At 46.9% G+C, this 12,355-nt stretch overlaps 1 protein-coding gene across 1 annotated transcript in view; it reads left to right on the top strand.

Annotated features, from left to right (window-relative positions):
- Window positions 1-961: 961 nt before the first annotated feature.
- The window catches only part of magi2a (membrane associated guanylate kinase, WW and PDZ domain containing 2a), a gene marked incomplete at both ends in the record, with an annotated part of 235,300 nt that continues 223,906 nt past the window's right edge, over window positions 962-12,355 (top strand). The window contains 1 exon segment of the mRNA XM_080851836.1: window positions 962-1,259. Coding sequence (XP_080707962.1) covers window positions 962-1,259 — 298 coding nt within the window.

Raw genomic sequence — 12,355 nt, 5'->3', positions numbered from 1 at the left:
GGCTATTTGTTTTAAATCAGTAAGGGCAGGAGCTCTCCATAAAACCAAGACAGACTAAAATTAAAAATGGCATGTAATTCTGGGGATGATTTAAAGTTCCTTTGCTATTCATTGAATTTTTACTTGGGTATTTTGCAAGACGCTCACTGTATGAGAGTTCTCTAAATGTTGTAATAACTGCATATTAAACCTGTAATAAACTATCAGGAGACAATGCATAAGAATTTGGGATTACGTAATTTTCTGTGTTCCCAACTCTGTTGCCCACTGCTGTACAGCTGGTAGGAACGTTTTAAAAATGCAGGAGTAGGCCTATTAACGTACACTTTTAATGTATACCATTACCCATTACTCTCTGGGTAAATCCCGCCTTTCATTTAACGTAAGAAGGTATGCATTTTGTTCAAGATGGAGGTAGAGTCAACCAAGACACTCTGCTGAACAAGGAACTGCTAGTGGGCAACACCGTTCATAAACATAACTTAATTTCGCTTACAACTGCAGCTTTCCCCAAATCTATAAACTACTCCTTAAAATCTGAGGGTCTTTCCTGAGATTTCGCGCTTAACCTATTGAAATCGCGTTTGAACTCGCAGCTATTCATTTAAGCATAGTTCGCAATACAGGCTCACGAGATGCTGTAGTCGTAGAAATTCCGCTACTTTTTCCTCCAGCCTTCCCTTCAGTGGGAAGCGTCAGACTCAGGAAACCTTTCTTCTCTCCTCCTACAGACATCACATCCGGGTCAGTTGGCTCCAACTCTGTGTGTGTATGTGTGTTGAGCAGCTTCACCAGATACAGTATCGCAGCTCTAGCCAGCTGCTGTGAATCCTTTGCTGACATGGATACTACTCCTGTCGTCCGGCGCTAGCTGCCTTGTTGGGCGAGTCGAAACAAGGGTAACTCACAGGACCGATAACTATCTGGATGGATAACCTGGTGTAAGATTCATTGTTCAGCCATGTCCAAAACCCTGAAGAAGAAAAACCACTGGACTAACAGAGTCCACGAGATAGTTTTAGGCAGGGATCTGGAGGGAGAACTCGGGTTCGAGTTGAAGGGGGGCGCCGAAAACGCACTGTTCCCTTACATCGGAGAGGTACGACTGGGCAAGGCGGTCAACCAAAGCGGCAAACTTTCCCAAGACGAATTGCTGTTGGAGGTCAATGACACACCGGTGGCCGGATTAACCATCAGGGATGTGCTCGCCGTGGTCAGACATTCCAAAGACCCCGTCCGTCTCAAGTGTGTCAAACAAGGTGAGCTAATTAGATGGCGTAAATGCAGACGCCAACTACCAAAGTGTCTATGTGTACAAGTCAGTTGTTGATTTAAGTGTGGCATCTGTTGTTCATCGACACGTAGCCTACTGTATTAGCTGCCATTGTCTGAAATAAAAATGCTGTAACGGGATAGTCTCCTAATGTTAAACGCAGACCAAAGCGGAAACTTTCCTCCCGAAGTGTCCTCGTTGAGGTCCCGGGATAGTGTTTCTGTGGAGACGGAGATGCATCAAAGTTTCCTTGTGAAAAGTGTTCAATTTCGTTGCAACTCTGAAAAGTTGTGGATTTTGTGCCCAAGTAACGGAATGAGGTTATTAGCCTAGAGGGGTTGTTCCGTTTGAGAAGGTGTAATCGGATGCCGATTGCACAGACCTAAGGCGTTGGAACTGACTTCGTTATCTTTTAAAATGTCCCGTCATGTGTTCATTTATTAACGATACCAAGCGGGTTATGTTTTATAAATGTAGCTTATCCCTTGAGTGAGTGACAGCGCGAAACATGAGCCTGGAGGGCTGTGATGGACAAGTCATACAGTGTGGGTGTGGCTGGCATTGGGCATCAAAACGATGAGTTTATCAGGTCAAGTTTGTGTTTTTATATGTCATTTGCGCACGCTTAGTTTTCGTCAGTCTGAAGACAGTAACAACGCGTTGCTTTTGCTCAGCGTCAGTTACTGCCACAAAGCTTTGTTTGTCTTCATTTTAACCTATGTTTAGCATTGAGTCTTTGCCGTGAGTATAAGACCTCCCCATGGATCGCAAATTTGACTCATTTTGGCCACAAACTGACATAATTAGACCTGACCATCAGACATCGGTCCAGTAATTTCATTAGGGGGGCTGATGGGTTAATTTGACGCACGTGTTGGCACGCGAGAGAAAAGATGACCTCTGTCCTCAACCGAAGCATTCCTTCTTCAGTGTGAAAGAATATTTATGTTTCTTGCACTGTTAGATAACTGTGTCGACGAAAAAGTTCAATGTCAGTGAAACGTTCACAACAAATCTGTGTAAGAGGTTTCACACAAATCTGTTTAAGAGGATGTGCCTTCGACCCACATTCACCTTATCACTTTCACAAGCCTTGTTCAGAAGTCAAGTACATTTGGAAGGCATATTGTCACTGCAGTGATGTCCTGAACTATTTTGAAATAGGAATTTCTCCACTTTGGCTCAGAGGTCCTTCTTGAGTGGGTAAAAGCCCCATGTTTGCTCTGTGCGGCGTGGAAGAAAAAAAGTCCCTGGAGGGGATATTTTCTCATTAATTTTAGATGAACCCAATTTTCACTTTTCTCCCTGCAGTACTTTATTCCTGTTAAAATGTTTATGTGGGTCTCATTTCTCTCTCCCTCGCTTTTCCTTTTCTGTAAGTCACATGAGTTTGGGTTCTTTGTGTGCAAGTGTGTGTGTGTGCGAGTGAGTGTGTGTGTGTGTGTGTGTGTGTGTGTGTGTGTGTGTGTGTGTGTGTGTGTGTGTGTGTGTGTGTGTGTGTGTGTGTGTGTGTGTGTGTGTGTGTGTGTGTGTGTGTGGTCGCCTGGGCTCATGATTGAGTGTGCTCCCATAATCTGTCATTGGAAACACATCCATGCTGACTGGGTCCACACCTGTTGGGATAATGGAGTGGGCTGGGGGGATAATTGGCATAAAGTGAGCAGTGCACCCCAAAGCAGTAGCACACCTGGGCGCCATTACTCCCACCGAAACCCCATTTGCCCTGGAGTCTCCGCCATTAAACAAACCACATGAAACATTCAGCACAGATGAAACTTCACCTCACAGCCCTTTCGCTTCTTCAGGATGAGCCGCCACTAAGCAGCCACGAGAACTGATAGCTTTGTAGATTTCCAGGGGTCTGTAACATGGTAGAGACAATAGCCTTGAATAAAAAGCTACTAGCCTGAAGAAAAAACACGTTCTGAAAGACACACTTTCGTAAAGTGGCTGTGATCTAGCACGAAGTAGCATGTCGCAGCATGTCATAATGCCTGCTGTGGCCTCCCTCCCCTCCTCTGTCGCTTGTTTCCTCTCTCTCTCGCTCTTTCTCTCTCTCTTTCCCTCGCTCGGTCCTGTGGTGGGGTTGTGTGTCTGCTCTGTGCCAACCGCGCAGCAGGGAAGTTTCCCCTCGTGGCGGATTGCAGGATGCAACTGTTGGGGTTTGACCTTGATGCAGGTTCAGGAGTGGGGCAAAGCGTGTGTGTGGATGGGAGGTAGCTGTGTGTGTATGGTGTGTGTTTGTCTTTGTGATGTTTGTATGTGTGCATGCGTATGTGTTTGAACATGTCGATCTCAAAACAAAGCAAACATAGAACTGTGTGTGTGTGTGCGTGCTTGTGCATGTGATTGTACACGTGTGTGTGTGTGTGTGTGTGTGAGAGTGTGTGTGTGTGTGTGTGTCTGTGTGTGTATGTGTATGTGTACGTCTGTGTACAAGCTTCCCACACCAGGACAGCAGCAGGGCAGAATCCAGTTGCGTGGGCTGTGGAAAAAAAACCCACAGAAACCTTGAGCCGCTCCCCTCAGTCAGGTGCTCATATCCGGGGGAGAGCATCGCTCACAGAAGGGGTTTCTCTCTGGAGGCCTGCCGCCGTCACGACAGCACGGCTGTTGCTGAGCTGTTATTCTCTCTTTCTCCCCCCCCCCCTCCCCCCCACACACACCTACATCACTGAGTTATTTTCCTGTTGGAAACATTTGTCTGATTTCCCTAAAACGGCCGCCAGCCACCAGAGGTGGTCGTCCCGCAGACCAATCAGTGGGAGCTTGGCGAAACTTTGATGAGATTGGCTCGCACGTCAGAGCTGCTTTAAACCCCGGCATCAGGGCTGTGCCTATAAATGCTGTTTTGGGGAGGTGATTTGTTTTGATAACCTTTAATCCGGTTCTTAAAGAGAACATAATATCACAGCCCCGGGCCTGATTAATGTGGCAGGATGGAAGGAGATTACATCACTGGGAGTGATAACCTCGCCGCCGCCGCCTCCGCCATGGCGTAATTACAGTTTCAACCCCGGCCAGGTTGGAGGCTGTGCGGCTAAGCCACAGAGGCATGATTAAAGCACCTGATTGGCTCACACCCTCAGACCGAGGGGGGCATGTCGACTCAGCGGGTGTCTTCTCTACAGACTGTTGTCCTCATTCCCCAGCTCTCCTGGTGTCCTCCTCTGGTGTAGCGGATGATTTTTATCACGATCTAATTCTGTCTCGGCTGGCTTGTTCGTGTTTGTTGTGGATCGATGGACCCCAGCCATACCTGGCATTTCACGCAGGGAGAAAGTTCTGCTTATCTGCAGAGGAACCTTTGGTGGTTAGTTTCCATTCAGAACACACGAAGGATGAAACCCCTTTGTAAACCTGTGGGCGGTTTAAGACCTGGGCTTTTGGTTGGCTGAAGAAAAAACTAATTTAATATTACCCAGTTAAAGCCACTGTGCAATCCCTCCCCCCGCCCCCCCCCCCCCCCCCCCCCCCCCCAGCCACCCAACCTGGCTTTGTGTGATGCTCTGATACAGACGACAGTTTGGTTTACGGGCAGCGAGTCACAACCTGCGCGGCATGCTCCTGGCATCCAGTCGGATGCAGCCTGTGGGAATGCCTGCTCTGGGTGTCTGCAAACAGGTGTGAGTGTCCGGCATACCTTGCTCGCTTGGAATGGGAGTCTCTCTCCCTCACCCCATGGATCCTGGGGTCAGCTTCAGCCAGCTGGAATCTACTCTGGTGGCCAAGGTGTGTAAAACATTAGTAACAGACACACTGATCACTGGACCACATGTGAAATGTCCTCCATCTTCTTCCATCATAGTGCACTAAGGTGCATGCTGCGTCTAAGTGATTCATAATGAGGAACACATTTCACACGTTTAAATTTAGCATCTCTCTTTCTCACCCTCTCTCTCTCTCTCTCACACTCTCTTCTCTAGGAGAAGTGAGAGGGTGATAAAAGCACGTGCTTCAAATAGCCGTTACTCTGTAGTTCACACATCTCCCTGAATGCTCCTCTCCAAGGGAACTGGCATTCAGCCCTGCCATTGCATCATTTTCTCCCTCTTTAATTAGGCCTACAGTGCGTTAACATTAATAACATCCACTAGTATCTATGTTATTGCAGCATCATAAGAGCAGGTCTTTTACGGAGCCGGTATGACTTGAGGAGCATAAGGTGATGTGAGGGGCTGAAAGTGGGGAAGGAGAGTGGTGGTTGGGACTGATGGGTCAGCAGGAATGGAGAGGTCACTACCCCAGCGCCCCAGAGTATAGAGGGGGGGGGGGGGGGTTTGTGTGTGTGTGCTTCACCATGTCTAGACTTTATGTTTAGTATGCACTGGGATGGATTCATGTCTTGCTTACTCTGTCACATTGTTAAATGAGCCTATGTGCAGGCAGGCAGGCACACACACACACACACACACACACACACACACACACACACACACACACACACAGACACACTTTCTCTCTCTCTCTCCCTCTCTCTCACACACACACACACACACACACACACACATACAAACACACAAATACACACACTCACACAAAAACACACATCTGCTAACATCTTAACTTGTGTCTCTGTTTACACAAACCAACAAGGCCATCCATCACAATGTCTGGGCATCTCTGTGTGCGCACACTCACACACACACACACACACACACACAAGCTCACACACCTTTGTATAACAAGCCTCAGGGTTTTGGCACTACAGATGTAGCCATTGTAATGGGGTGTGTTCAGTCACCCATAACCCAAACACTCACACACACACACACACACACACACACACACACACACACACACACACACACACACACACACACACACACACACACACACACACACACTCATACACAGAGGACACACAGAAGACACACCAGTGAATCCCCAAAGGTGAAAGCTTTCGCATCCTGCTGCTGGCCTGTATACTGGTATTATTCCCTCCTCCTCCGCGACCTCCGCCGGTGACCTCTGGTCAAGTCATCGCAGTCCCACACGTAGAAGATATCTTCACTCAAGGGGCCGTCTGCTCTTCTCTGCCCCCCCCCACCCCCCTCACTATCCCCACCTCCTCTCCTGCTCACTCTCCCGTGGTCCCTGTAGTACCCAGGGCTGTTTGTCACCAGTCAGCCATCAGCAGCTCTGGATGAAGGGCACAGGAGCTCACCTGAGGGGCACTGTGTCACTGACATGGAGGTGATGGTTAATGTGTGTGTGTGTCTCACGCTGTTTATCCATTTATTGTCTGTGCGTGTACATACATACAATACTCTTATTCTTGAGTTTATTGGGGATGTGGACTGTAGCGTGAAAGAGAGAATCTGTGTGTTGGTGTGTGTGTGTGTGTGTGTGTGTGTGTGTGTGTGTGTGTGTGTGTGTGTGTGTGTGTGTGTGTGTGTGTGTGTGTGTGTGTGTGTGTGTGTGTGTGTGTGTGTGTGTGTGTGTGTGTGTGTGTGTATGAGACTGTGTGTGTCTTTGTTTAAAGCAATAAGGGATAGCAATGGGAGGACGTGCACTCGGTAATGAAGCTGCCTGAGGGAGTCAAAGCTGACAGAGTGGCCGGGCAGGCTTTATAGACTGCTGTCTCCGAAGTCTAATCTCTCATACTCTCACTTTCTCTCTCTCTCTCTCTCTCTCTCTCTCTTTCTCTCTCTCTCTCTATCTCTCTCATTCTCTGTCTCATTCTCTCTCTCTCTTTCGCACTCTCACTGTGACGCAGATTAAAAATAACTTCCTGCAATCACTCTTGCCTTTTACAGTTCCTAACGCCCATCTTTCTCATCAAGATACGTGTCTACTGCCATTACCTGCTCAGGAAAAGAGAACGGGAGACAGAGATTTTTAAATAGATTTAATATACTTTTAAATGTAATTAATTAATACATATTTGTATAAATATTTTCGGTATTTATTTATTTACAGAGATTGTACCCCAAAGACATAGCATTATTGTGTTTAGAATTCGTTTGCTTCAGCAATATTGTTTTGACACAGTCAGTAAAGCTCAATTGAATTGAATTGAATTGAATTGAATTGAATTGAATTGAATTGAATTGAATTGAATTGAATTGAATTGAATTGAATTGAATTGAATTGAATTGAATTGAATTGAGAAAAAGGGAGAGAGAGTGAGAGAGAGAGAGAGAGAGAGAGAGAGATAGCTGGCTTGCTGTATGTCTGTGTAATGCATGGTGAGACTAGGTCACTCTGTTCTGTGGACCCAACAGCTTGGTCAGAGTGGGCAGCCTGTGATGGAGCATCTTTTGTCAAGCAGGCAGTTAACATGGGAGTATTATGGGATAGGGAGCAATGTGATGAATTGCTTTAGCACTCCAAAAGTGCAGGTACACTCACACACCCACACAAATGTGCACACACACTTGTAGTCACATACACACTATGTATTTCTCTCACTCTCGCTCTCACACACACAAACACAGACACAGACACAGACACAGAGACACACACACACACACACAAGCACAGGCTCACACATATGCACGCACACACACACAAACACTCACAAACACACACACATCGGACACTGTCATGACACACTTGTGAGATCTGTACATGGAAACACACTAAGAAACACACACACACACACACTCATGATGGTAATGTGTTAAAAGTGAAGACAACGCAATGCATAACATGTTCAGTTATACTCTGAAAAACTCAGCAGTAGAACATAGTTCTCGTGTGGGCCGTCACACTACTGCTGGATCAGAGTTAGATTTGCCTCACCGTAATATGGACAGATAAATGAATTATCGAAACCTGCAGGACATTACTCAATGCTCTTCTTAAAAAAAAGGACATTAGAGATTAAATTCTCTGTTCACATTTTTTTTTTAAAGATACGGCTTCCTTGTGCCATTAAAAAAGCAAAGACCTAAAGGCGGCTTTAGCCTGGGCTTCAATGCTTAAAATAATCTAATAATCCATAGCTCTTCCCGTTCGTCATGCATCCGGATTGCTCTGGATCTAGTGGGCACTTATTCCCTCTACCGCATAACAAGCAAGGCCAGTGCAATGAACATAACCACATTAGCCATAGCAGCGGTCCCACTCTGTCTGTGCTGTCCTGAACTGTCATTGGCTAGTTCACCTCAAGAGTTGCCAGGTGGATGATGAAATCGTGTCGCCCCTGTTTGAAACTCCACAGGCCATTTTTTTTTCTTCGTCTTGTTCTTTTTCTTTTTTTTTCCCGTTCCTTCTGTGTTGCTTCCCAAGCAAATGCCGCCAGACAGTGAGATCAATATCCATAAGTCTATCGGTCAGGCCATGGAGGAATGATACTCAGCACTTGACCTGGGCCGGCATACATTAGGCTAGGAGCTACGGTTCACCATGCCATCTCTTCTCAGCTGACTACAAGCCTGCCCGAGTGTCCTTGATGAAGGACATGGTGACAGAGAGAGAAATGACGGATTGAATATTTAGATCAAAGGCTTCGTATTTCGAAAAACTTCTTTGTCAGGGCCGAGTCTGCCAAGTCGAGCAGGAGGAGTCTTCAAACAGTATAATTTGGGGGTTTATTTGATGTAATTGTAGCTCTCCCGAGCAGCATTTCTTTCCAGAAACGTCATGGACATTTTCCGAGGCTTGTTAAATCGCCTAATGCACGTCGCTTGCAAGAGTGAGAAATTGAACAGCTCCGATGTTGCATCTCGTCGTCACTAAATTAAGTCTCTAAGGAATATCACGTGAAACTCATTCTAAGATATTCAAATATATCTCTCTCTCCAAACATTCAAGCCTAGTTTGAAACCCCCTTGAAACTTTTATAATTACTTGTATGATATGCCTCATGTAACCGTCCTATGCAGTAATAACTACAGATTCGGTGGGTTGAGCTGTTAGTGCCGTCAAAGTGTGAGACATGGGACAGAGATACTCTGAGGACACTCTTATACGTCCCCTTTACCCTGTGTCCTCTTGCTGAAGTGGATCCTCCGCCCTCGACTTAGACGTCAAAGATTGCAGACGGATTGGTTTCCTCTGTTGTCGGGGTGTCCAGTCCAATGCCTGTCATCGTGTCATGACAGGCCATGACCGAGGAAGGACCCAGCCTCTTCCCTTTCCAGCGCAGATCAAAGCTATCAGTTGAGCCAGTCTGTGTGTGTGTCTCAGTGTGTCTATGTGCGTGAGGCAGGCAATGCCCGCTGTATGTAAATTACATGTCTTCAAACACACAGACACACGGACACACACAAACACACACACCGTCACCATCAAAGCGCTGCTCTATCTAAACTAATCAACGCCTCCTCTGAGCGTCTCCGTCACCTACCCATCCATCTGCTGCTGTAGACAGCTACGGATCAGATAGCGTGGCAGTGCCCAAAAATACCAACTGCTTTTGAGGAACCAGGACGGAAATTGGCAGTCCATGCATGTTTTCCACATCTCTCTCTCTCTCTCTCTCTCTCTCGCTCTCTCTCTCTCTTTCTCTCTACCTCTCTGTCTCTGTCTGTCTCTCGCTCTGTCTGTCTCCCTCTCTAAGAGTCTCACTGTAGCTAATCTTTTTAGATGATTCTTCTCCGCATCATTCTAAGATATTTCTTTAGAAAAAAAAAACTACTTTTATTATCTGTTTTGTTTAAATAGATAACTGAACTGAACTCCAGCTTCAAAGGGCAAGAAAGAGAGATGAAGAGAGACAAAGGGGGTGAGAGAGAAAGAGAGAGAGAGAAGCTGCTAGAAAAACCAGCTGAGAAATGTTTAAACAGGGTTGCCAAGTTTCTTGCTGAATCATTGAAAAGAAATGGCGTGCCATCAGTATGTGTCACATTGGCATGAGTCTGGCTGTTGGGGCTCTGCTCCGGATGAGTTGCACTGGGGACAGTGGGAACAATGGGAGAAGGCTTGGGGACAGGGGCCATCTGTCAGACCAAGCGGCCGGGGTCCTGGACCTGCGCCGGACCTATGCATCCGCTCATTGGTTGGTTTATTGGTCTTTCCTCACTGCTGTATACTATATATACACACATTCTGTACAGCTTGCTTGGTTTCACAATGCAGAACATTGATTTAATGAGGTATCACATTTTGTCAGTATGCCAGACAAGCCACCGTGCCAGACAGTTCATTAGTGCCCCATGGATGTTGAATGACACACACACATATACACACTCACACACACACACACACACACACACACACACACACACACACACACACACACAACACACACACACAAACAGTCTTAAACACAGCAGAGTAACAGAATAAAGATGTGCACTTGTGGTTTTGAAATCCCCCTAAGTGAAAAGGGGGGATTTGGTAGGCTTTGGGTGATATGGCGTGATGTATCGAGGAGAATGCAAAGACTTTCTGTGAAGACTGCAGTGTCTGCGGTGGAGAGTGGATCCCTGCTTGTTTGTTTGTTTGTTTTTTTCTGTTCATTTAATGCTGCTCTACGCTATGGGTCCCATAGATTCCTCTCTCTCTCTCTCCCCCCCCCCCCCCCCCCCACACACACACACACAGAAGAACTCTGACACACACACACACAGAAAGACACACTCTCATACACAGAGAAAAACACACACTCACAAACACACAGAAAAAAAACACACACACAGAAACACACACACACACACATAACACACACACACACACATAACACACACACACACACACACACACACACACACAAACACACACTCACACACATACACAGTGAAAAACACTCACTCACACACACACACACACACACACACACACACACACACACACACACAAAAACACAAAAACACTCACAAATACACAGAGAAAAACACACACACACCCACACAGAAAAACACACACACACACACAGAAAAACACTCACTCACACACACACACACAAAAACAGAAACACACACTCAGAGAGAGAGAGAGAGAGAGAGAGAGAGAGAGAGAGAGAGAGAGAGAGAGAGAGATATGCAAATGTGTTCAATGCAAGTCAATACGCTCCCACTTCCTCCTCTGTTCCGTGCGCTGACAGTGTATATCTTCACTTGGACTCTCCAGGAGATGCTCTGGATCGTTTTTTCCCCTGCTAGCCCAGTTATCTGTCTGTCTATAGCGCTCAGAGTTATATAAAGTTTAAGTCTGTTTGCTGTAGCGTCGGCTCACCGTGCTTGAGGGCCTGACGTGCTCTGCATCTCTGACTCGGGCTAAATCAGGACTCTGAGTCAGTTACAGTAGACCGGGGTAAGGGATCGCCCGCGGGAGAGGATCGGCTGATTCAGAGACGTGTCCAAATGCATATCTGCCATGTTTTTACCTCTTTTTCTCTCTCTCTCTCTCTCTCTCTCTCTCTCTCTCTTTCTCTTTTTTTTCTGTAGCACCCTCACTCACTCATACGTACATACACACACACACACACACACACACACACCGGACACACCGGACACACACACGCACACATGCGCACACATGCACACACACACACACACACACACACACACACACACACACACACACACACACACATTTGGGTGACAGGCGTGCATCCCAAATGAGTCCCTGGAGAGTGAGCGTCTGTGACATGTTGCCCAGGGGCTGAGAAGGAGAGGACGAGACGGACAAGTAGGACTGAGATGATGGAGAAGGCAAAGGGATAGAGGTGACTGTGCTCTTGAGACAGAGAGAAATGGCTAGAAAGATTCATGGGCGGATGAGTTTATCGAGAGAGAGAGAGAGAGGAAGAGAGGGCTCTCGAGCCGAAGCCTGACATATGCTTGAGAAAGACAGACACAGTGCAGATTCATCTGGCGGCCCGTTCCGGAAAGTTCTGCTGTGGTTCTGGGTCTATCGCGAGCACGCTCCGTCGTGGTGACATGCACGCTCCACGGCCTGGTGTCTGTGTGGACTTCAGATGAGTCCCAGCACCCTCACTCCTCCCTGGGCTCTGTTTGAGCGGCGTTGCCAAAGCAAGACCAGGAGAGGCTGCTTTTGGAGACGGATCAATCAGACCCACTGTTGATTCTCTCGCCTGGAATGGAGCCTGTATGGTGTTTGGTGTCCGGTGGGAAACTTTGGTTGACGGTGAACATCAGCCCTGTTCATTCTGTCTCTCACACACACACA

This window comes from Sprattus sprattus, assembly GCF_963457725.1.
Source record: "Sprattus sprattus genome assembly, chromosome: 14".
NCBI classification, from domain to species: Eukaryota; Metazoa; Chordata; class Actinopteri; order Clupeiformes; family Clupeidae; genus Sprattus; species Sprattus sprattus.
This window is presented reverse-complemented; position numbering and strand designations above follow the sequence as displayed.